Source organism: Theileria equi, chromosome 1, assembly GCF_000342415.1.
Source record: "Theileria equi strain WA chromosome 1, complete sequence".
NCBI lineage: Eukaryota > Apicomplexa > Aconoidasida > Piroplasmida > Theileriidae > Theileria > Theileria equi.
In genome coordinates, this window is record NC_021366.1 from 1,042,804 (window position 1) to 1,067,295 (window position 24,492).

Here is a 24,492-nt window from a genome sequence, read left to right on the forward strand (position 1 = left end):
GGACCACTGCTCTCTGGTATAAGGCACAGCAGGTGATTCACAGTCGATGGGTGTGGTATTGTCAAGTACTGGTGTGGTTTATTCCTATAAGCAGCCATGGCATTGGAGGGGAAAATGTCTAGTCGGAAAACCTTGTCTTGCGTCCCGGAATAGGCATTTGAAATCTTTGCTGTGAAGGTCTTGAAAACGAGAAATGTGCGACTCTACATTTGCAACGACAGGCGGTACTGCGTCATGCACTCTGAGCAATTGCTCCAAAAATGGTAGGTAAAATGTTGTAGAATGATGTTAAAAAGACTTCCACAGTTGCTCGGTTGGAGAATGCCCTGCATAAGACCTTCCCTCGGCAGTTTCAAGGCGCACATTTCTGTCTAGTCGAGATGGTCCCGCGCTCAAATTCTTGCATCCACTAGTACCAGGGGCAGTCGCCAAGCAGTCTGCCCTGAATGGCGATGGTGTTTCTACCAGTCTTCATTACCATCTACGGATACTACTTTGACAAGGTGGAGCTTGCAGGAGGGGCAGCGGTACTCTTGTCAAGCCTTCATTCGCCGCCTGATTGCCAACTCCGCATGTAGAGCGAGACCTACCCGTTTCCCATCTACACGCACCAAACCATTTATTCTATACAATAATGCATACTACCAAGTATAACAGTACATTATACGAGTACTTTGTGGGCAATGTAAACATCACACGGTACCCCTGCGGGTGTATACCCCTTGCCTAGTGGTAGTGCTACTAGTTTTACGCTCTTGACATCCTTTGGCATCTTTACCAGACTTGTGTGATTTAGCACGTTATCCAACAATCTAAAAGTTTCCTCGAGAATTGTTTGCACCTTGCCATCAATTACAGCATCCATTTTTATACGTACATGTGAGAATGATTGGTCAGTTTTGCAATTCCGTATCGAGCCTTCAAATTTAATAGTTTGGACTTGGTAGCTTTTTCTTTTTTTCGAAAAGAATGTGGCGACAATGGCCGCAAATGGGAGTGGGTATGCCTTTGCAATTCCAATTGGGGTTGGAATTTGTGCCTTTATTGCCTCCAAAAATTTTTTCGTTCTTGTAGCTTTTCCCTTTACTGTTGTTAAAATGTTGTATAAATCTCCTAGACTTGGAATATCCCGTAGATGATATCCAATTTCATCTTGGCCAAATTTGCACCTATAGTTTATCACCAGCTCTTGCCAAATAGTTTCCAGTGGTACATCAAATCTGTCCATAGTGTCGAGTATAGCAGGAGCATCGTCTTTGGCGTTTCCTTGAAATGGAATTTTGTGGCAAAGGAATCTGGTACATGACAAGTGTGCATGCAGTCGTTTCGATAACATGGAGATGATGTCCAGTGTAAAGGGAACTTGCGCATCCGGATAAATTGTGTGTAGGTAATTTTTAAAGGCTTCATTTACGTCTTCAACTGAATGGTGCTCTGGCGAATCCGAATTCAGACCAGATGCTTTGGCAATGCTTGCAAGGATAATGGCAAGTCCTTCATAGACACCCAAAATTGATCGTGTTTCATGACAACGTGACCTAAAAAGCCACCCTAGCACCTTGTACTGCATCTTTAGCGATATGAATATTGTGGTCAGGTCGACCTTTGGCCCATTCCCAGCCAAAATGTTCCCAAAGTGAGCCACCGCTGTCTCAAGAACCAGCTGAACGAGCGACCAAGTGTGCAATAGCGGATACGGCAAAAGATAATTTAGACCATAGTTCCAAAGTTCAGAATTCATTTTGCGTTGAATGGCTAAAATATCCCTAGTGTGCAACGATTCCAATGATTCGATGCACTGCTTGCGATATTTTATAGAGGATAGCGGACTCTGTTCTAGCTCTGCCATTGAATGATGATGAAGGGCATTAAACCATAAAAGAGTTGAGTCTACCCAAAGAGAAGCTACTTTAATGTACTGGATAGCTTCCTTATATAGCCCAAACCTAAGACAGACTTGTATCAATTTATAAGCCTCTTTTCCGCTAGTTGTATCCCCAAATTTTATAACTTGCGATGATAATATCCTCTTGTATTCTACTCCCCATCCAGTCTTTTGTTTATACACTGAAATTTTAAACGTCCCTTTTCCCTTGTAAACCTTGTTGGAGACAAAGTCAATGTATAGTGGAGCACTTTTAAAGCTATCATGGAGCTGACTTTCGTTTGTTATAATGTCATAAAAAAGTTGAACCAAAAAGTTTTGCTTCTTGCATACTAGCGACTTTTCAATGTTTTGAATTTGCACCAGTGGCCTTATAAGAAGCTTTAAATCAGAGCATGTGATAGCTTCGTTTATTTTCCCAAGGTTTTGTTTAAAACCCTCAAGATCGCAAATGTAACATTGTCGCAAGAGATTTGATAGGATGGAATACACACGGAACTCCGTATCTTCATCCATCACTTTCCCTTTTGACTCAGGGCTAGTGTTCAGGTACGGCTGTAAAGCCTCAATAATCTTCAAGAAAAACCTTGTATGCGATGTTCCCAGCTTTGAAAATGCGCTTTGAATGTACGATAAAATTGTAATGTTATCAATGTCATACGCTAGTAGGGATGGCAAAGTCTTTATGGAATGCTTAAATAGGAAAAAATCCCCAAACTGTTCAAACACTGCCAACTGATGCACAACCAGCTGGTACAAGAGCGATCCTTTTCCTTGTGTTTCTGATGAATGGGCCAAGAGTACATTGTAAAGTTTTAGGCTATCTCGAACATTTTCCTTTGTAGATTCACTAGTTGTGTACATTAGATTAAGACAATAGGCAAGTTCTTCCACCATGTCAGAGTCAGCCTTTTGGTCCTTTCCATACAAGAGTGATTCAAGTCGAAGTTTTTGCCTGGGCACCAAGTCTCCCCTAGATAAAAGTGTTGATGCTACCAATAGGTAGCACTCTTGTTCCCGCATAATGGGCGAATCTAGGTCCTTGATGGCTCCCCAAAGCATCCACAACATGCGGTGAGCCAGTGTAGCGACATTGTCCAATCCTGTGCATCCCAGGGATAACGAGATGAAGGCTTGTATTCTCTCTGAATTCTCCTTGTTTTGCAAGGCATTGGTAAAGCTTTGCCTCAAAAAATCCATGGCAACCTCCTGTGGCAGTAATGGCAAAACCTCTGCCATGCTAACCGAGGATGCAAAGGAGAGCTCATCATCGTCCCCTACCATATTAATCAACATTTCACTCAATATTTGTGGGTTATTTGCAACAATTGTTGGTGATATAGCCATGAGTGACAGTCCAGTCATCCTCAAATTTAGATCTTTGCTCTGTAACATTTGCAGAAACAGCGTATCAAAGATACCAACAAAGTAGTTTGATGGCGGAAATCCAATTGTATTTAGTGGATTTTTGTCATATTCTACTTGTCCATGCTTTAAATCTTTTAAACTCTTGTCTAGCAATGGGTCATTTGTGAGAGGGGGAGCATCCAAAATTGATGCCTCAACAACGTCGATAGACATTGTACCTTCAGAAACCGTGCAAGGCTTGTGGACAATCCCAAAGAGACAGCAAAGTACCTCTCTGTTCCTCAAAATCTCGTGGTACGCAAACGAACGTACAGCAGTGCTCTTGGTGAATAAAAGAATTTCGTAAAGCAGTCGGACCATTAGGTACACATGGGCAAAAGAATCCTCCTTGTGGCATTCTAACAGTGTGTTTTCTCCATCCTTTGTGTCGAAAATCACCGAGAACATTTGGTTATACATTGACCGTGGCTGAGTCGCCAGGGCTCTTAAATCAGTTTGGGATATAATGGTACCAATTTGATGAATGTAGTTACAGAGTTGATCCAGTGACAAATCCGTACCTCGCAGCGCGTTGTAGACCTCCAAAGCGACCTCTGATGGTGAGTTAGCCGAGGAATAGTCTCCAAAGAGCTGAGACTCGACGTTGCTGACATCTTGAAAGGGTTCATCGTCTACATACGTCTTTAGCCACTTTTCGAACCAACTCGTGTAGAGCTGCGCCATTTAATATCCTCTGAGGGGTTCGTCTAGCCTCCCATGGTGTGTCGCCAAGTTTTGCTCTACACCTGTCCATTATTTGCATCTATGAAGGCGAGTAGCTCCTTTATCGTTACATTTTCATCATCGTTGAGGTTTTCAGATGGACAGTCGCAACTGGACTCGTAGCCAGCTTTCACTTCTCGGTCCATGACCCAAACTTCGTCAACTTCTGTTGACAAATCGCTTCCAAAGTCGCAAAATATCTCATCAATCGGCTCTTGGTCCTCGTTTTCCCGTATGTCAAAGACCTGTGGCGGCTGATACTTCATCTCGTCCATCATTGTTGGTTCTTGGCGATAAATTACACCGTCAGAGGCCCATTGATCCTGTCTTTGTACGTATCTAAGGGTAAATGATATGGATACGCTGGACTTACCTCAGTGTGTGGAGCATCCCTGTGTACGTCTGGTACTCGGTGGATCCAGTTTCTGCATTTATGCCTTCTATTTCGACCTTGTATGGCTCGACAACCCAACTAAGCTCGTGATCTTTTGAGTAGATACAGTAGCTCTCAATTTGTTGTTTCAAATCCTCAGTTTTACGATCTTCAACTTCTGCATGCATCGACGCTGGATCTTTGGTTCCGAAGCTAAAATCTTTTTCATTTACATACAGATCCATTTTTTATGAGTGATTAATTACAAATGTACAAATAGTATACAGTTGAGGGGAGACCCGTGATGAGTCACTTTAAATGTTCCAAAGGAGAGTTGCCATGGTAAGCATCTTGCACTTTGTTGAAACAAGATCCTTTGAGTATCCTCCAGCAATATCAGACTCCAAAAATTCGATCCTACAAATTCCATCACTTGCCACGCAAACTAACCTTGAGGTGTAGACACGTCTTTGTATATCAGAATCTGACCTTATTGCCGCATTTAGGGGCTGTGCATTGTGTGATTAGAGATCGAGGAGAAAACAAACCTTGGATTCTCCCTTGGAGGCCAGGACAGCTCCTTCATCTAAAAAGTACGAGGGACACGATTTTTGCAGTGGCTAATTATTTTCATGCGAGCAAAAAAGATAAACAAACATGTATCAGATCTTGTAGTTTGTGCGGATTGAATGGAGCTCCCTTGTCCACAATTTCGTAAAATGTTTTTTCCTTTTCCACTATTGAGCGTATGCGTTTGCGATGTTCAGCCTTCTACAAGATTTTATTGCTGACAACGACAACAAGTACCTGGACTGCGATATTTTCCGATATCCTTGATGCGTTGGCTCTCTCGTAGCTCTTTATTTCTTGCTCCAGCGTTTTCCTCCTCACCTCGTTCTTACAAGTCGCCAGCTCAACAACTATGTTTTGAGTGTAAAAGACAAGGGGCGGAAACAAAACCTACTTAGTGCTTCGCGATCTTCGAGGTATTTATTATACTCTGGAGTTGTCTGGAAGTTAATCCTCGTGTCATTGTACCTATGGCAGAATATAGTGTCCATTACTAGTTTGACATTTTAAAAACCACAAACTTACACTTGCAAAACCCTTTTTCTAGCATCCTTGTGTGAGTTGTAGTAGATGGAGCAAATGTCAAAGGGGACGAATGACATACGTGTAATGTGACAGCGGCATATGGCGCACTGTGTATGACCAGCTTGAGATGCCACTGTTGTTATTTTGCATAAGTTGGTGAAGTAAACAAACGCTGTCGTTCGGCGCAAACGTCGCATCTGTACAGGATATTTATGGATGTATGGACATGTACCGAGTACGGCCACTCATGGAGTCAATATAAAGCGGATAAAACGCCAGAGAGCCTAGACAAGCATGCCATGGGCTACCAGAGGACCACAAACGAGTACTTTTGGACGTATAAAACTTACATTTTATGGTCGCATACTTCAGAAACGAGTAGAGTCTTCCCACTCAGAGGTGTGATGATTTCCAGACAAATTGGACACTCGGTATCCATTTCCCGGCAGACTAGTGTCCTTCAACCATAATTCCGCACCTTTATAAGTCCATCAATGGGTAAAAGTGGAAAATAGAGGGAGTGAGGCCCCTGGAGAGAAGATTGAAAATGTCAACGGGCGACGCGGTAGGTTGTGGTGAGGGAGCGCGATTCGCTAGTGTGTAGGTTGGTTAGGTGATGTAAATCTCCAAAATGGCAGTGAGTTAGTATGGATACTGTAAAGTATTTGATAAAAGTTGACATTCACGAGGTCAAGGATGTGATTTTTAGAGAGCCTGGGACCGAGCGGAATATTGTCCCTAATCTTTACTTGACGGTGACAGTTGGCTCTGCAACTTACTCTACGATACAGCGCAATGAAGCATCCAACGCCATCTTCAACTCCAGCTTCAACTTTACGCTGGATCTCACACCTCTGGAATTCCAACGGACGAGGATCATCATTTCTTTGCATCACAAGTACACGATTCAGAGCGGAGACATTGGATACCATGCGTTTAGCCTGCCGCTGATCTACTCGAAACAGCAACACTGCATCAACAGGTCATGGGTCAAGGTCTTCTCGCCAGTGTATCCCTCTCATCACGTGGTAAGTTTGGGTTTCTATTCTTGAATAGGTACATGGAGACAAAGGGGATAATGGATGAAATGTTTGATCTAGATGTGTAACGGAATGAACCCGAATGAATGTTGCTACAGAGCATTCAGATGACTCTGGATATTCTCTCTGACGGTGAACTAGTTACGAGGGAGTCTATCTCTACTGTATGCTCCCTTTGGTCGCATTGAATTCTCATGGATTTCAGAGTTTGACAGAGCATACTCTCTGAACATGGAGGATGAGTGGGAGTGATGATGGCAAGATATTGCATTTAGAGGTAAACAGAAGATGTGGAGACCAAGGATCATGTAGTTGTCCAGGCGAGAAACCAGATGGTGGTGTAGAAGTCAAAAAGGGGTCCAGCAATCAAAATGCTGTTGGTTTTGTTTCCCTTACTCATTACCTTAAGGATGGAACAATTTCCCTTAAAAAAGACCTAGATGGAGGTGATAAACTTGAAGGTTCAGATGTTTCTAACGTTAAGGATGTTTCCGTTTACTATTGGGAGGAAGACAAGGAACATACAAAACCACTTCTTATTGAGGTTAATAATGGTGAAGTCAAGCCAAGATATTACAAAAAATCTAAAGAGGGGGAGTCAGGAAGTACTGACACACATATCTGGAAGCTTCATGACAATTCTGATGGCACATCCTTACAGGCTTTGTTAGACGATAGAAACTGTGTATGGCATAATGTAATTCCATTTTATCTTGATGAGCCAGAAAAAGGTATAGGTACTAGTTCAGATTGTGCAAAAAATAAAAATGTCGAATTTGTTAGGCCATCTCCACTTTCTGGGAGTGAATACATGGTTACTGAGTATAAGCTTAATGGTGATGGAAGTACCAGATTTTCGAGGGTTATGCTTGATAAAGATAGGGTAAATGGTATCATTATCCCTAATGATATAATTAGTAATATTCGACTATATTCATCGCCGATTAATGATAGTGCCACACCAATTATGTTTGAGTTTGTTGGTAATACTGGAGGAGACTCTAAATGGTACTTTAATCAAGGTGGAAATGGTATTCAATGGCCACAAGATGCAGGATCCAGTGGGTTCTATAACGGCAAAGATAATCTTTTATCTCAACTCACGGAGAAGTTTACTAAGAAGTTAGACGGGCTAGTTTGTGAATACCATAATGGTGTAACCATTGATTTATCACATAGTATATCTACATCAGGGGGAAGCTACTGTTGTGATCAACATAAAGGTAAGGGTGGTATGGTAACTGTAGAGGCAATAGAAATTAAAAATGAATCCAGCTCAAGTCATACCACAGTATATAGACACTCCATTAAAGATTCTCAACATAAGTTGGTTGACATTAAATTCTACAAGGATGATGATCAGAGTCAAAGAAGACATATACAGTCCACCAGCTTAAACTTTCCAATTCCTGGCCCTGTGGAAATTTACACCTTTTATTCTAATGGTAGTAGAGACCCTAAGCTTATATACGTTCACAAGGATTCGGACAATAGAGCTACTGGATGGTACCAAATGCAGGGCACTAGTGGTAATGACAGGAAGTGGAAGAAAACCTATCAAAAACTCAAGGGTATTGATAAAGGTAAGATAGAAAGCCGCAACCTAGGCTGTCAACAGTGGAATTATCTTGTAAAGGAGCTTAAGCACACTAACAGTGACTTGCAAGAATGTCCTCAAGAGATTGCTAAACAACAACTAGAACAACGAGCAGAACTACGTGCTGAAGACGGTGCTAAACAAATGGAACTAGCACCTGAAGAACTAGGACAAGAAGCAGCTAAAGAGGAAGAGAAAAAGAAAAGGACTGAAGAAGACTTATCTAAACTTACTGTTGCTGCTTCTGCTCCTCATCAAGGTACCGAAGCTGCTGCTGAACCTCCTACTGGTCCTCCTGGAGCTCCATCTACTTCTACTAAATCTCCTCCTACTGCTTCTCATGGATCTACTCCTCCAGCTCCTTCTGAAGAACCTCAAGCTGCTGAATTTGGTGCTGAAGCCGGTCTTACTACTGCTGCCACTAGTCTATGGTTAACCTTTGGAGCATCTTCTGGTACCCTTACCGGAGCTGGTGGTCTTACTGGACTTGGTTGGTGGGCATTTAAACGTTCTAGAGGAGATCCTTGGGTTAGACAGATTTAGGAGTCTATGGATGATACTCTAGAGATACTAGCTTGTGTACTGAATAGTTGGTCTTAATTTGTTGGTTTGTTCTCTAATTATGGCAATCAATAAAGAGCATTTAATGAACAATTGTTGGAAATATTCTAGGGAACCCGTGATTAAGGACATTTCAATCACTTTATCCCATTTGTTCCTTTATTTTATACATACTCATCCATTTATTTCCCATTAACACAACTTTATAGGGTATAATGCTAACATCAATTGGTGTTTTTGGACCAGGAGATAATGTTCCACTGTTTAAGGAAAACGATGGTCCATCCGGTCAAGCGTTAGCAGCAGATGGAAGTTCAAGTCTGAAGAAACAATTCAATACCCCGGAATTGAGGGTCAAGTATTACATGCTATACTTCAACATCGTATGCGGTCGAGACTTCATAGCACATGCTTCGATGTTATCTTCCAGTATTGCACCTTATGTTAAAATTTGCCACTTTGGTATGGAAGAACAAACACGTATAATAAAAGATACACCGGATCCAGAATGGCAAACAACAATATATGTCCCGTGCATGTCCCCTTCATTCGTAAGTTTACCAGTTACACGTGCATTAGTTGTATAGGATGAGCTGGTGACTATTGAGATTTGGAACGGTGAAACTGGTGGGATACTGTTGCATGTAGAATCCATAGACCTCTTGCATCTCTTTAACAATGAATATGCTCCTAGGTGGATCAACATTTACTGTAGACCAACCGCTTCAGATGTTTTGAATATTGTAAAAAGTTATGTTGTTGGTTCTGTTGGTGAATTGACAGATTATGGAGGAAGGATTTTAATTAGTGCCTCTGCAACTCAAGTTCAAACCCCTTCTATAAAGGGAATCCGACCTTGTAGGTCTACTGTTGTACCTCCAATTCAACAGAGAAGAATTTGGATAGATTTGTACGAAATTGTTGCACTATCTGATACTCCAAATATTATCCAAGTTGTAATATCTCATGGTCCGTATTTAGTGAAGACCGGCAAATTAGTTTTCAATCAGCATGGATCTTACAAGATTAATGATAAGAATGGACGATTGGAACCCCTAGAACCTGTAGTTTCAAGTTAGTTTATGGTTAACATGCTCTCCAGTTATCTCATTATTACAACATACAAAAATTGTTTAGGTAACGACGACAGTGACATGTGGGACATTTTTGTCTACGTATACGATGTTTCTGACTGGGCCAGTAACAACAGTGAACGTATAGCTTGGAAGAGGATTCCATATGAACGTGTAAAGACTCTTGATGGGAAACCAATGTGGGTTTTACTATCCTCTTGCACGGATCATAAACTGGATACCTTTAACATGCTAATATCTTTTGATGTTGCTGCAAACATCAATACAGCTGTCAGGAAGGAGCGACTAGAGTATTCTCTTACAAAGTATATTTTTCGTACCATGTTATACGAGGCTCTTCATTTACCATGCACGGACTTTGATAATTTTCTAAACTGTTCTGTAGAGGTAAGAGTACTTTAAATTTTATGGAATGCCTACAGATTGAGCTTGGAGGATACACTGTAAAATCCAAAATTGTCAGAGGGACAATCCATCCCTCGTTTTATGAAGCAAAAGAAATGCAAGTATTGCTGCCTACAAATTTAGTATTGGCACCATGTATAATAATAAATGTTTTTTCTGAGTCAAATTCAATCTTTGGCTCCAAGGAACTTTTGTGCACTGGACAATATAGTCTAACAAAAGTGCCAGAGGAGTGGAAAGAAGCTCCTAAATGGATAAAATTAAAGTCAACAAACAATCCGCTACACACTCCGCGGATATTACTAGCATTTGAACTAATTTTACACGAAAAGTACAGGGCAGACCCTGGGAAATATCCCTTCTTTGATGACATTGTTCCTAGTACGGTACCTTCTCTAATTTCACTACTTTTGATTGGCATAAGAACATTTAAACCGCTGAATAATCCCAGAGTTTCTATTAGATGTGGAACATCTACGAAGTTGTCCAATAGGCCATTTGAAAGTAAACCAGTAACTGGATGCTATGGGAACTGGAACTATCTCTCAATTCATGAAATTATTGCGAATCTCCCAAAACGTATGCAACACCATTGCTACTTGGAGTTTTCCATAATGGGTGATACTATTTCTGGGAGTAACACATGTTTTGGAATCACATACGTTGCACTCAACTCCTTTTTGCCATGGCTCACATCTGATGAGAGAAATACCTCCTGGAAGGTATTTAAAATGCAAGTTTTAGAGGACTTTCTTGCCACAGGTGAACATGCAGAGAAACCAGAATTTCAGGATAAAAAGGTCATGAGTGACATCGCCGCAATGAATACAAAAGTTTTGGACAAGATAGATTTTGTATCGGTCCAGAGGGCAGGAGAAGCCGCACTTCCTGTAGATTCTGATGAAGAAGATGCATTTGAAATTCATATTCCAGAAGAAGACGCTGTTGTGGCAGAGAGAGACGAGTTGCCGTATGAAATGGAGTGCGATTTCGCTTCTGAGGACCTACCATATATGAAAGCACCAATCGTTCGATGTACCAGTGCTGGAGTCCCAGAAATTGTGGGAACTTTAAAATTCATTTGTACAGTTCACGAAGGTGTAAACGATGATATAAAGAGAGATTTAAATATAAAAATGAAGGAACATAGGAACAAACTGATTGAACTCTACAAAAAGTCAAAGGAACTTGTAGTAAGAGTTTATGCATTGCAAGCAAAGGGCCTCTTTACGGCTTCCGGATCTGCAGATATTAGCACATACTTGTGGCTGAGAAATGTGGATGATGAGAATCACAATCCTGGTTATTACCACAACAGTCTCAGGGATAAAGAGGGATCTAGAGTTGGACTAAAGCCAACCTACAACAGGTGCTACAACATGGGCTGTGCACTTCCAGAGAATGCAATACTGAAACTTAGTGTAGTTAGCATGGGTGCCCTTGCAGACGAAATTATTGGCACAACTTTTGTTGACTGTGAAGACAGGTTTTTCATTGACAATTTACAGAAACTTATGGAAAATGACGCTACTCCTATTGAGTTGCGTACGCTAAAGAGTGAAAATAGTACTATATCGCATGGAACACTAAAATGTTGGATTGAATTGATGGACATTCAAACGGCAAAAACGAGACCTGCAAAGAGTTTGGAGACTCTTGAACCTGGAAATTACGAGATTCGTATAGTAATTTGGGGTGCAAACCTATTTAGCATGAATGAACGATCGACTGTATCTCTATGCGTTTGTGGAGTCTACCAAGCAGAGCACCAAGAAATTCGCAAATCCACAGATATTCATCATCACAGTAAAGATGGGAGTGCGGTGTTCAATTGGCGCCTAAAGTATGATGTTGCTCTTCCGACTGAATATTCGACTATTAAGCTACAACTATGTAGTTCCGGCTTGCTCTCCAGCAATGAACTAATTGGGGAAGCAATTATAGATTTGGCACAAGACTTTCAGATTGTTCGTAGAAAAAAGAATCCTCACACTATAGCACGATCTGTAGTTAGTGTTTATCACGTTTCACACGGAAACCAACAGAGGGGAAGCATTGACATGCAGATATCCATCATATCTGCATCTCAAACCAAAGAGTACCCGGCTGGAGAGGGGAGAAGTGAACCAAACATGAATCCGTTTTTGCCTCCGGTGCTGGAGAATAGGACATATGTAGACTGGGATCAGGTAAAACAGACGTTGGACAGTGCGGGGGGAGCAATTTTGTCTGGACTAAAGATTACGGGTTTGTTTATTGCCTTTGCGGCATTCTTCGCCTTGTTTTTGTTGATAATGATAATTATAAAGTAAAAATTAGCCGGCTGTGCGCCTCTTTTCTATTTTTTTGTTGTTTACGAGTGCCGGTTTTAGTTCCACAGAATCTCCGCTTAGCCTAGTGTACATTCCAGATTTGATTGATGACTGTGTGTCGTAGAGTGTGGGTTTCCTCTTGCAAACCTTTCCTAGTAACTTGAGTAGTTCGTCAATGATAATTACGGGTAGTGACCATAGTACGACCGCTAACCAATCGTACTTGTCCAATGGCGTTACATTGAATACTTGCGCAAGAAACGGTGTGTAAAGAATGATACAGTGAATTGAAATTGAGAAAATAGTGGCGATAATAAGATAGGGATTAGCCCATGGAGGCATGACAAATAGCGAACAATCCTCTGAGAGAGCATTGAAGGCGTTGAGCATTTCAATAACGACAAGGGTTGTTAGGGAAAGGGTTGATGGTTTTACCTTTCCTGTTGTAAAGTATGAGCACTTGTAATCATCAATATTAAATAACCTGCTGGCACCCTCCTTGTTGCACTCTGACCAGTGCATGAGCTCATTGAGCGTTACAAGGGGATTTCCATCACTGGGACTAATTCCCCAAACGTACCACTGGATGAAAATTCCAGTTGTAGCAAAACCAACATAAGTTCCAACCACTAGATATCTGAAAAGTGTCCACAAATCAATCAATCTATCATTTTTACTCCTTGGTCCCTTTTTCATAATGTTCAGGTCTGGAGGATTAAAACCTAGAGCAGTTGCTGGAGGACCGTCTGTAACCAAGTTGACCCAAAGAAGTTGGACAGGAAGCATTCCCTCTGGGATGCCTAGGGCAGCAGTTAAAAATATTGAGACGACTTCTCCAATATTGCTAGATATGAGGTATCGTATAAATGCCTTCATGTTGCTATAAATGCAACGACCCTCTTCTATAGCTGCTACAATGGTTTGGAAGTTGTCATCAGCTAAAATCATATCTGATGCCTCCTTCGCAACCTCTGTACCAGTAATTCCCATGGAAATACCAATATCAGCCATTTTAAGTGCAGGTGCATCATTAACACCATCACCGGTCATGGCAACAGTCTCTCCTAATTCCTTAAGTATGCTCACAATATTCTGCTTATGCTTTGGTTCTGTCCTGGAGAATACGAGGGATTCTACAGAGAGTACCAATTTTTGATCCTCTGGCGCCAAATCTTCAAATTCCTTTCCAGTATATGAAAAGTAGTTGACGCCTTCTTTTCCATCATCCCTAATTATTCCAACCTGACGAGAAATGGCTTCTGCGGTAATCTTGTTGTCTCCAGTAATCATGATTACGCGTATTCCCGCGTCTAGACACTTTGTGATTGATGCACGAACCTCTGGTCTCGGAGGATCCATAATTCCTACAAGACCAATTAATACAAGATCCTTTTCAATTTCCTTAAAGAATTTGGGAGTGCCCTCTGAGACATCCTTACCACTCCTTTCCTTGTACAGGTCTAGACTAGCCTGAGCATCAGTCCTGTAAGCAAATGCAAGCGTACGTAGAGCCTGGCTAGCGATTGAGTCTAGTTGTCTTTGCACAAGTGCACGTATTTTAGGGGTTAGCGGAACGACGGTGCCATCTGGACGCAAGTATGATGTAGCGCGCTCCAAAATACTTTCTGGAGCTCCCTTTGAAAATAGAGTGACCTTTCCAGAGCAGCTAGTCAACACACTCATCATTTTTCTGTGCCTACAAAATTCCAGTGTTGCCTCCTTTTTAATCCTTTTCCTATATGCCTCTGGAAGACATGATGACTTGAATGCAAAACGACCAAGCTCATCGATATGTGTAGTATCGTTATCCTCCAAACACTTTCCAAGTTTATCCACAAGCTCCAAAATTGCAGTTTCAGTAGGTTCACCCTCAATGGCTACCTTTCCATTCTCCACAGTGACAACCGCATCAGAACAAAGTGATGCGCATTGACAAAATACATTTGTAGGAACATCAATGGGAGAATCAAATGACTGAGCAATAGAAAGTGGTGTGGATGCATCCACTGGATCAGTAGGAGCCAACGTTACCCTGATATCATGTCCAACCGCTGGGACGTGAATGTACTTTAATTCATCATTTTCATTAAAGAGGGTCAAGAGTAGACTTGTCATCTTGTTAGTGGTTAGCGTACCAGTTTTGTCGGAACAAATGACAGTTGTACATCCCAATGTTTCCACAGAGGGTAATTTTCTGACAATTGCATTTCTCTTTGCCATCTTGCGAGTTCCTAATGCCAAACATGTTGTAATTACAGCGGGCAATCCTTCGGGAATTGCCGCAACGGCAAGTGCAATTGCAATCTTGAAATAGTAGATACACCCGCGTAATCTTGAGCCGTGGATGGGATCCGCAAAGTTTTTAAAGTTGATTACCCAGACAATCACACAAATTGCGCTAATAGCCTTTGACAAGGTTGCACCAAAGTCGTGGAGCATTTTTTGCAGGGGAGTCGTGGATTCTGACTGACTAGCCTCCATAACTGCGTACTGCACAGCTCCAATTTCTGTGGACATGCCCGTTGCAACCACGATACCAACAGCGTTTCCACACGTGATAGTTGTGGATGAAAAGAGAATGTTCTTTTTGCTTTGAATCTCACAGGATTCCATTGACTTTGGTAGTGCGTTGGACGTCTTGAAAACGATGGAGGATTCTCCAGTAAGCTGAGACTGTTCAGCCGCCAATGACGTGGAAAAAATCTTTGCGACTCTTACATCCGCTGGTATTTTATCGCCATTTTTGATCCTTACAACATCACCTACAACCAGTTCCTCTGTTCCCATTGTGATCCACTTTCCATTTCGTAGACAACTGGCCAATTCCGGCTGCAACTGTTTTAGGGCGTCCAATGCTCGTTCTGCATTCGCCTCTTGCCATACTCCAACTATGGCATTGAGCACCAGTATTACAAGTATGACCATGGGCTCTATATAGTCTGATATGTTCCTTTCGCTCTTGATGTCCAGAAACGTGAGTATGAAGCTGATGATTGCTGCGAGTAGCAGAATCCTGACCAGTAGATCATCGAATTGGGAGATTAGGAGTTGAAACAGTGACGCCTTTTTGGTCTTGGCGAATGTGTGAGCTCCAAATAACTTCCTGTGCTGAGTCACCTGTTTATCGTTCAGCCCTTTGTCCAGAGTGACGTTATAATGCTTCAAGATCTCTGGTACCTCCACAACGTGTGGATTTTCCAGCAATACAGGTCCATCTGTGGTATCTGTCATCTTTAAACAAAGATTTCCATACACACCCTCGACTGGCCTATATCGGCGGTTTTCCTAAATTTATGCAACTCCTCCTTGACCTTTCCTATAAGCTAACGCATCATTAACACCAAACGATGGCCAGTCACTCGTCAACTCGTTGGTTGCCTATAAATTTAACCTGCTGCCGATAGGTGGACCCACATGGGCAGCAGTGTGACGAAAAGACGCACAACCAGTGAAATCAGTCCTTTTACGAGGCAAATATCGTGACTTTGATGGATGATGGCTTGTCCTGAACAATGCCGTGGCAGTAGCCGAGCTCCGGTGGACCTTTGGCGCTCCTCCGGCGGTTTGGTCCATCTCCCTCTGAACTTGTCGTCCCTGTCTATAGTCCCTGAAATCCATAGATGGCAGTACCTTGAGAGCTATGAATGATCCAGGTGGTCGAAATTGGGGCCGTAAAGTCGAGTTTGTTGGCCACGAATTCTCCAGTTTATATCCTGAGCCTACGCTCGTATTCACCGCTATAAATCGACCAATCCGTGTCTAGCGTCTTTCTAGTCCAGTAAATGTACATTGGGAATGTTTAACCCTAAAATGGTTTCGTATTAATGCAGTTTGACCAGGGATGGAGGAGTCTACGATAAAGGAAGGTCTAGTGACCGTAAGAGGCAAAGACAGCAATGACAAGACGCTGTTTTACAACCCTCCTCAGGTTCTGAACCGCGACTTGTCCCTCATCGTCCTCAAGACCTTCATAGAGCAAGAGAAGGAACAGCATGGTGAGCTTTTCTTTCATCTCATCCGTTTTACACGCGATATACTCACTTTGTTCCACGCATATATGCCTAGAGATCATAACATGAAACTACAGATGAGAGAAACGGGGAATTTGTCGGCGTAAATGTCCTGGAGATGCTCGCGGCTACAGGTTTGGCGATGTCTAGAGGCGTTTATAGCACATTTTTAGGTATAAGGGGACTGAGATATAAGAAGGAGCTTGGAGACCTCGTGAGATTTGTGGTTTTTAATGACCTGGACAGGAATTCAGCCGAGAGCATCAAAGTGAATGCAGAGATGAACGGAGTCACTACTGATCAGTTTCGAGTAATTTGCGCTGATGCCAACTTGCTCGCAAATGTTTTAACGCCTCAGTGTGATGTGATGAGGATAATGCTCATGCCAGGAGGCATCATGAAGATTCCATGTGGCTTCAATCCCTCCAGACAGTTTACTCTAATTGACCAGTTTAATGAAAAGGTTGATGGATTTTTAAACTTACTCGCTCTCTCTCCACTTGAGAGTGAATATGAATACAGAAACGTTATTGATGCCATTGACGTGGATCCCTATTCCAGCGCCAGTGGGTTCTTGGACTCCACACTAAAGTGTGTAAAGAGCGGTGGTATTGTGCTCATAACATCTACCGACATGCCAACTTTGTGCGGTAATAACCCACTGGTATCATTTTACAAGTACGGAGGGTCCAGTATCAAGGCTTCCTTCTGCCATGAGTTATCACTGAGGATTTTGCTCAACTCGATCGCCACAACCGCCTCAAAATACCAGAGGGTAATAGAGCCTCTGATATCTTGCAGTATAGATTTTTACGTCCGCGTATTTGTAAAGGTAACTTATAATCCCGAAATGTGTAAAAGGGTGGCTTCAAATTCTGGCCTTTTGCTCTTGTGTTCGCAGTGCGATTCGTTTGAAATTATGAAGCTTGGGGAATACGAACAGGGCACTAAGCAGAAGCCTGCCTCTGTTCCCTCGAATTTTTCCGGAAAGTGCAGAGAATGCGGAGGAAGGATAAAGATTGGAGGTCCGCTGTACACTGGGAAATTGCACAATTTTGACTTTGTAACAAGATGTCTTAAAGAGGCTAAGGAGGCCAAGGAAAATCTCCCTGGCGTTTCCATGCATGCAAAGATTGTGGGCTTACTCACTTCCATATCAGAGGTACGTTTATTTTGTAACTTGCAAGAAAATACAGGAACTGGAGGACGTACCTCTATTCTACTCCATACCGGACCTTTGCCAAAGATGGAATTTATCAACAATTAGTCCTTCCATTTTCAAGTGAGTTTGAATAACAAGTATACATTTACACAGGGGGGCTCTGGAGAATCTCGGATACAAATCATCGCATTTCCACAGGAAACCGCAGTCGCTCAAGACTGATGCACCAAACAAAGTCGTCATGGACATTATTAGAACACACGCCCAAATGTCAGACAAGGTTTCCGATCATCCATTTTTCAAAACCAAGATCGAAACCGAGGGCATTGATTTAACAATTTCCAGGAAGGAAAAGAGAAGTAGCGTGCCCAGATGGATTCCTAATCCGACAAGTCACTGGGGACCAAAGAAGATGCACAAGAGTGTGGCCTCCTCACTTGTCTATGACGAGGGTACTGAGAATGCAAGCTAGTGTGCTAATTTACATCACATTGTAGTTTATCATGAAAATGTAGTAACTTGAAATTTTACACCTTTTCATCGAAAAGTGTATTACCAGTACCTACACATGTTTGAGTGGAATAAAAACAACAAACCAGTGAATGGTATCCAAATGTTCTTTTTTGATAGCATGAGATTGTTGTAGTACCAACTTGGCATTGGTTCTACAGCCGTGTACGATGGAGATTTCCATACTACAAAGTTTGTCTAAATGCCTAATTTCAAACCTCTATTGAGAATGTTGAATACGATGCATGAAGAGGCTAAATCAATGATATTTAGTATGAGTTCTACTCTCTTTGCTATGTGATATAACCAGATTTTCTGCACACTTTGTATCCACATTAGTCAACTTACTGGATGTCTGAACAGTTCCACAAGTATCAAGAGCAATAATGTGCAGAATAGAGTGATACCTAAGCACTGTACATGGTAGACGGAAAACGTACTGTAAGTCATTAGAGATATGATGAAGGTCACCGATGGGTTAATTATAAAGTAAATCGTAGTGAAACCTATATGTTTGTGTAATGAGTGGTATGGATAGATATGCATAGTCTTTAGATTTGGGTTGTACCGAACAAGTCTGCATGAGTCCTAGCATTCCAGTATACAAACAAGAGAATAGTCTAGAGGGGAGAGTCTCTACTACCTGCCAAGGGTAGGGAGAACATACTGCATTAAATCCATAGGGAGTAGTCATGGGAATCAGGAGTACCTCTGGGAGGTCTTTACATCACACTAGGCGTACCACAGGGTCAAAGAAATATTTGTACCAGACCCAGGCTCCAAGTCCACCCAACCCGGTTCCACCCAACCCGGTTCCACCCAGTCCACTTCCAACAGATGATCCAACTATAATAGTAGTCGCATCCTTAGATGGTTCGGGAAATTGTATCTTCTTAAGCTCATCAAGAGTTTGTTTTAGAGAGGATCCAACAAGTTGTTTACCAGTTCTTCCTCCGGATCCAAGATAGGGGGACCATGTAAGAGGATCTTTAGTTGCTCTGTGAAAGTAGTTGTAATTCTTCCCACCTTGTGATCTCAGTTCTAGGAGGAGAAGATTAGGCAGATTGGGACTGTCTCCATAGTAGTATGCGGAGATGCTATCCAACTTGTCGTTAGAAGAGGATATACCAGAAAGTTGAGTAGTTCCATGCTTAATTTCAGTAACCTTGAACAGGCCACCTCTCAGAGAATGTTCAAACTCAGAATAACCATCGCTGATGTGACTGAGCAGTACAGCCATCTTTATATTAGCACCTCCAAAACTGTACGTTCCATCTGTGTTTGAGAGATCGAGAGCAAGATTATGAATACGAAGAGTTTCTTTAGAAGAAGTAGTAACCTCAATCCAAGCATTTTCATTGTCACTGTTTCTTCTGAAATATCTCTGCCTACTAGTTTGATAGAGAATGAAGATGGGATTTGTTTCACCAGAAGCTTTCCAGTATACTTTGATAAGGTTTACACCCTTAATAGATGGTAGTCCAAGTTGCCAAGTATTACCATCCTTAAAGCCAGAGACTGAAGTAATAGTATGTCCGTAGGTGATGGTATCTCCGGAAGAATCGCTCTTGTATACGCGGGGAATTTTTTGAATGCAACTGGGACACTCGTAAGGGGTACTATTATCCTGCTTTTGAGATAAATCCACAATGTGAGCCTTATTCTTTTTGCAGTTCTGCTCATTCAACTTGTCCTTGAGATTAGTAGTGCTTATTTGGTTATCATTATCCCAACTATCTCTACCATTAGTAGTATAATACTCATTTCCTATACCAAGTTGAATTAGGAGGGGATTGCTGAAAGTATTATCCCCTGACCAGTAAAAGACTGAGACACTCGGATATTTGTCTAGGCTAGGAAATCCAGTCTGAGATGCTCCTCCCTTATTAATCTTACTTATCTTACCATCCCTTGGTCTATGAGTAAACTTCCTATAGATTCCCTCCGGGTCAGGATACCACTCATCCGTCAGGAGAACCGTTCCGCCATCACTATTGTAGAAGTATCCTCTACCATCATTTTGGACTTGTCCTCCACTTCCAGAATGTTTACTGATGTCTATAGTAACCGGTTTGGAGTGCGATCCTCCCATCTATCATCCTTGCAGAGATGGTCCATGGTATACCCATCTACCATAGTATCCTCAGTATTCACCCATAGTATTCATCCATTAATGTCTCAACTGGTGTGAGCAGAATTGTCAGTATGGATGAATGGGTGACATATTTCCTAGGGAACAAAAGTACAGAGAAGAGTCTATGCATACTCAATATGGTACTCCTTAGCATCCTTAAGATAGACTTGTATAACCCAAGGGTCTCCTTTAAATCGATTATAAAGCTTCCATCCTGCAAAAAATGTTGCAGCAGTTCCGGTAAGAGTACCAGAGGATATGCCAGAGATTGATCCCCAAGACATAGCTAGACTAGTAGCAGCAACGGTAGGACCAGCAATAAGTTTTTCAGCTTGAGCAGGTTCAGCTCCAGTAACAGGATTAGAAGCAGAAGCAGTATCTTCAGGAGTAGTATCAGGAGATTGAGGAGTTTCTTCGGTAGCAGAAGTAGAAGGAGCAACTTTAGTAAGAGTAGCTTTAGCAGTAGGAGCACCACCTTCAGATTGAGGATCACCAGCTTGAGTAGTAAGTTGGTCAGATGAGCCATCAGGTTGTTGAGGAGGACGTCCAGAATGAGTAGTATCAACTCCACCAGGGACTAATTTAGCTATGGCTACAGTAGTTCTAGAAGATCGTAAACCAGTTTATGAGCTGCAGCTGCAGCACCTAGACCAACTTGACCAGGTAGGCTATCAAGAGCTGATCTAAGCTCCATAATAGGTTCAGCCACTTTTCCATAAACCTTTAAGTGTAGAAACAAATGAACTCCAACCAAATGAATCAAATAATCCACCAGATTCTCCACTTCTCTGACCACTACCACTAGCTCCAACAGTACCAGATTTTTCTTCATCCTTTTTAGCTTCCCCTTTATAACCCTTTTCACCAGGATTTTTTCTAGATCCAAGATCAGTAGATTCATCTTCTCCAGGGCCTTTAACTCCTTTAGGTCCAAGAGCACCAGGATTACCAGGGACTCCTTCAGATCCAGAAGATCTTTGAGATCCAGGTTCTCCTGTTTGTGATTCTTGTTTTTTAAGATGTTCTTGACATTCTTGCAGGCCACTATCACTGTCTTTGAGTCCCTTTACAAGAGAATTCCAGTTGGCGCATTCTGTAATATTTTCTGGTGTTACATCACTGAGTTCAGGAGCTTCCGTCCATGTATCAGCATTACCACCACTCTTGTACCATCCAGAATTTTTAGTATCACTTTTATCGTTGATATAAATCAAGACTGGTTCCTTATTGTTACCAGAGTATAATGCAGAGATCTCAACTGGACCTTTCATGGGAAATGGTTGTCCTGAAAATGTTATGCTCCTCCTGGTTTTTTCACCAGGAAGTTTGATAGCTGCAAGTTGCCCATGTTTAATGGAGTATTTTTTGACTGTAAGATTCTTTGAGCCCATATGTTTGTGGTCATGATCATGATTATTATTAACTGGTACATCCTGAACAGTGATCCTGCTACTGTCTTTATGACCATCACAACATGGCTGTCCTGTATATGCATCTTTGGTAAGGTCCAAGGTCACAGCGTCATTGCTATAACAACTTTGTTGATCTAGTACATTCTCTAAGTCACCATTTAGTTGTTCAATCCAACCGGTGCCACCGCTATTATCCTTGGCATAATACTTAGTTGGATGGCCAGAGATAGTAATTCCTATCAAGAGAAGCTTACTAGGTGTATAACTACCACCATTCTCATGTTTCCAGTAATAGGCTTCAACCGATGTTACCTTTTTATCGCCTTGAAGACTTATATCTATATTCCCATTTTCATCCTGGATGTTCTCAAGTTCTAATGGTGATCCTGGATCAGTGTTATCCGCATGGGTGTACTTGTAGAAGCCAGAAAGTTCTTCATGTCTTGTGACCCTAATTTTCTTAGTTCCGGTGGGATCTCCATTATAAGTAGTAGGAGGGTCGCTTTCACCTTTTGGCTTTTGTAAGAGCTTAATTGTTACTCCACCGCTCATTCTCCATGTTCAGAGAGTATGCTCTTTCAAAACTCTGAGATCCATGAGAGTCTCAATGCGACCAAAGGAAGCATACCAATCTAGCTACTCTTCATACATTCATCCTCCCTCACAACTAGCTCACCTTTTGGTCCTATGAGAATCTCCCAAAGAATCTCTTAAAGAGTCTACTAGAGTGACAGACAAACTCCAAAACCCATAACGTGAAGTAGGCCAAGAATCTCTATCCTTATCAGACAGAAACTGGTAAACACTATGAGCATAACTCTTTATCATTGGAGATGTCGTTAACCAGAATGGTATAAAAGAGAGGGCCATAAACGGAGCCATCTTGTTAAAGAGAGAATGATCATTCTTCAAATACCTACCATCAATTCCCTTATTACCACTCCTCTGGTCCATGATACCACCCCTACCTACTGCCAGGAAAAGGTCATTGATAAAACTAACAGAAAGCATAACGAGAAACGCCGACCAAGTGTGACTCCTGATATAGCAACAGATACTCCAATGCGGATAGTGAATGTTAAAGATGATGAGTAGGAATGACAAAAAGTATGGTATATAGAGAAGCCAAGTAAGGTACCATCTGTCTCCACCTTCCCAAGGTCTGTTAGCAAATGCCTTACTCTTATGCTCAAAAAATATAAGATTCAAAATCTGAACAATTGCTGCCAAGAACATACTGAGTACGTCAAATATACGAGCATGCTTAGCAGATACCAAAGTCTTTGGGACTAAATGAGGATAAATTGAACCCATAGCTCCAACCGCTAAACCATGCATAATCAGTGGCATACATGTCTGAGATAAGCGCCAGTATCGAGGATTCCACGCTGAACCGCCATCATGATTACCCAAAATCTTCCAATAGTCATAATTAGGATGATCAGATTGGAAATTCTTCTTAAGGGGTTCACTAAGTTTAGAATGCTTATCCTTGGTAAGAGTTTTATCACCACTACTAAGTACGCTAAGCAGTTTACCTAGTTCACTACCAGTACCACCATCCTTTGGTATCTCCTTACAGTTTCCACTATCCTTGTAGACATACCTGTACCAGCAGGTACCAGGACCCTTACAGTAGTAGTGACCAAGATCATCGCAGTAGGTGGCATCTCCCTTGCAGTAGTAGCAGTAGGAGTTTCCGGATTTCACACAGATTAGGAGAGGAGATCCTTTAGCCTGGGTAATTGAGTCACAATCCTTTTCATAGTATGCTGCTACTTCATCCACAGGTCCTTCAATGCATGGGCAGAGGATTAGCGGGGCGCTGCCATCATCTTTTACTATATTTACTCTGAACTGTTGAGTTCCTCCAGGATGTATAGTATGAGTGCACTTGCAGAAGCCAGGAGGTTCACTAGGTTCAGCAGTTCCTTTGACTTGAATAGTCCTACCCCCGGTAGAGTCATTGTAAATCATGATCTTTCCATTGACCTCTTTGTTTTCTGAGAGCTTAATGGTTACTCCATCACTTTTTGCTTCCAGCAACCCAGGAAAGTAGGCTATCGTCCACAGTACTGTTGCAACAGACGAATTTAAAACACCTAGCCATATCTGACTCTTGACAACAAGATACTTAATATCTCTAGGTCTGTAATCTCTAAACCACATGTGAATCCACATCTGGTAGAAGAAGATAAGGACGGGTGCTACAGGAATATTCATAAGGTACCATAGTGCCCTGTCCACATCTATAAATCCAATACCTGCACCTATGATACAGGTAAAAAAGTGTTGAAATAGTAGGGAATAGTAGAACCATTGAATGTGTCCCCTTTCTCCACCCCTGACAAAAGCATTGAGTATCTGTGTATACCCAAAGAAGAGGATCCATTGGATGACACAAGTCAAGCAACCCCTAAAGTATTCTTCCTCTTCTCCTTCAGGTATGAATTTATATAGCCCTAAGAGCACTCCAAACCCTCCCATGAGAATAGTCGCCAAGATCTCTATGAAGATGAGTGAGGTGACTGTCCTGGAAACATACTCACTGGAACAACGCTTCTCGAGAAGAAACCTGTCCAGTAGGTAGTCGGAATTGGTGGCTGCCAGTAGCATAGGTTGAAGATGTCCCAGTCCAGCAAAGAACAAGGCCGTCTTCTTGAGCTGCCCCCTCTGCTGAATAGAGACAGATACACCCATAGTATACCATTTTATACTACATTATCCTTAGTCATAAATTAAAGAGACCCTCTCCACTCTATACACGGGACT

At 41.9% G+C, this 24,492-nt stretch overlaps 11 protein-coding genes across 11 annotated transcripts; 4 read left to right on the forward strand and 7 right to left on the reverse strand.

Annotated features, from left to right (window-relative positions):
• Positions 1-661: 661 nt before the first annotated feature.
• BEWA_022770 (hypothetical protein) lies at positions 662-3,976 on the reverse strand (the record flags this gene model as incomplete). Its single annotated transcript, XM_004829038.1, has 1 exon — positions 662-3,976. The coding sequence occupies one exon, from the start codon at positions 3,974-3,976 to the stop codon at positions 662-664; it is 3,315 nt and encodes a 1,104-aa protein (XP_004829095.1).
• A 56-nt stretch (positions 3,977-4,032) lies between these two features.
• On the reverse strand, positions 4,033-4,633 carry BEWA_022780 (hypothetical protein; the record flags this gene model as incomplete). Its single annotated transcript, XM_004829039.1, has 2 exons — positions 4,033-4,354; positions 4,389-4,633. 2 exons carry the CDS (start codon positions 4,631-4,633, stop codon positions 4,033-4,035), a joined length of 567 nt encoding a protein of 188 aa, XP_004829096.1.
• Positions 4,634-4,702: 69 nt separating this feature from the next.
• On the reverse strand, positions 4,703-6,043 carry BEWA_022790 (CDK-activating kinase assembly factor, putative; the record flags this gene model as incomplete). Its single annotated transcript, XM_004829040.1, has 9 exons — positions 5,834-6,043; positions 5,655-5,680; positions 5,484-5,616; positions 5,353-5,426; positions 5,196-5,308; positions 5,046-5,159; positions 4,937-5,008; positions 4,839-4,897; positions 4,703-4,805 (listed from the first exon to the last, which is right to left on the reverse strand). Exons 1-9 carry the CDS (start codon positions 5,920-5,922, stop codon positions 4,703-4,705), a joined length of 783 nt encoding a protein of 260 aa, XP_004829097.1. The 5' UTR covers positions 5,923-6,043.
• An 87-nt stretch (positions 6,044-6,130) lies between these two features.
• BEWA_022800 (hypothetical protein) lies at positions 6,131-6,535 on the forward strand (the record flags this gene model as incomplete). Its single annotated transcript, XM_004829041.1, has 1 exon — positions 6,131-6,535. One exon carries the CDS (start codon positions 6,131-6,133, stop codon positions 6,533-6,535), a length of 405 nt encoding a protein of 134 aa, XP_004829098.1.
• Positions 6,536-6,761: 226 nt separating this feature from the next.
• Positions 6,762-8,663, forward strand: BEWA_022810 (hypothetical protein; the record flags this gene model as incomplete). The annotated part of the gene is made up of 1 exon (XM_004829042.1): positions 6,762-8,663. One exon carries the CDS (start codon positions 6,762-6,764, stop codon positions 8,661-8,663), a length of 1,902 nt encoding a protein of 633 aa, XP_004829099.1.
• Positions 8,664-8,896: 233 nt separating this feature from the next.
• On the forward strand, positions 8,897-12,492 carry BEWA_022820 (hypothetical protein; the record flags this gene model as incomplete). The annotated part of the gene is made up of 4 exons (XM_004829043.1): positions 8,897-9,232; positions 9,269-9,755; positions 9,819-10,162; positions 10,198-12,492. The coding sequence occupies 4 exons, from the start codon at positions 8,897-8,899 to the stop codon at positions 12,490-12,492; spliced, it is 3,462 nt and encodes a 1,153-aa protein (XP_004829100.1).
• A 3-nt stretch (positions 12,493-12,495) lies between these two features.
• BEWA_022830 (p-type ATPase family member protein) lies at positions 12,496-15,723 on the reverse strand (the record flags this gene model as incomplete). Its single annotated transcript, XM_004829044.1, has 1 exon — positions 12,496-15,723. The coding sequence occupies one exon, from the start codon at positions 15,721-15,723 to the stop codon at positions 12,496-12,498; it is 3,228 nt and encodes a 1,075-aa protein (XP_004829101.1).
• Positions 15,724-16,333: 610 nt separating this feature from the next.
• Positions 16,334-18,136, forward strand: BEWA_022840 (N2,N2-dimethylguanosine tRNA methyltransferase, putative; the record flags this gene model as incomplete). The annotated part of the gene is made up of 5 exons (XM_004829045.1): positions 16,334-16,487; positions 16,580-16,636; positions 16,676-17,664; positions 17,699-17,784; positions 17,818-18,136. 5 exons carry the CDS (start codon positions 16,334-16,336, stop codon positions 18,134-18,136), a joined length of 1,605 nt encoding a protein of 534 aa, XP_004829102.1.
• Positions 18,137-18,901: 765 nt separating this feature from the next.
• BEWA_022850 (hypothetical protein) lies at positions 18,902-20,266 on the reverse strand (the record flags this gene model as incomplete). The annotated part of the gene is made up of 1 exon (XM_004829046.1): positions 18,902-20,266. One exon carries the CDS (start codon positions 20,264-20,266, stop codon positions 18,902-18,904), a length of 1,365 nt encoding a protein of 454 aa, XP_004829103.1.
• Positions 20,267-20,430: 164 nt separating this feature from the next.
• On the reverse strand, positions 20,431-22,272 carry BEWA_022860 (hypothetical protein; the record flags this gene model as incomplete). The annotated part of the gene is made up of 2 exons (XM_004829047.1): positions 20,431-20,900; positions 21,060-22,272. 2 exons carry the CDS (start codon positions 22,270-22,272, stop codon positions 20,431-20,433), a joined length of 1,683 nt encoding a protein of 560 aa, XP_004829104.1.
• A 120-nt stretch (positions 22,273-22,392) lies between these two features.
• BEWA_022870 (hypothetical protein) lies at positions 22,393-24,420 on the reverse strand (the record flags this gene model as incomplete). Its single annotated transcript, XM_004829048.1, has 1 exon — positions 22,393-24,420. One exon carries the CDS (start codon positions 24,418-24,420, stop codon positions 22,393-22,395), a length of 2,028 nt encoding a protein of 675 aa, XP_004829105.1.
• Positions 24,421-24,492: the final 72 nt, after the last annotated feature.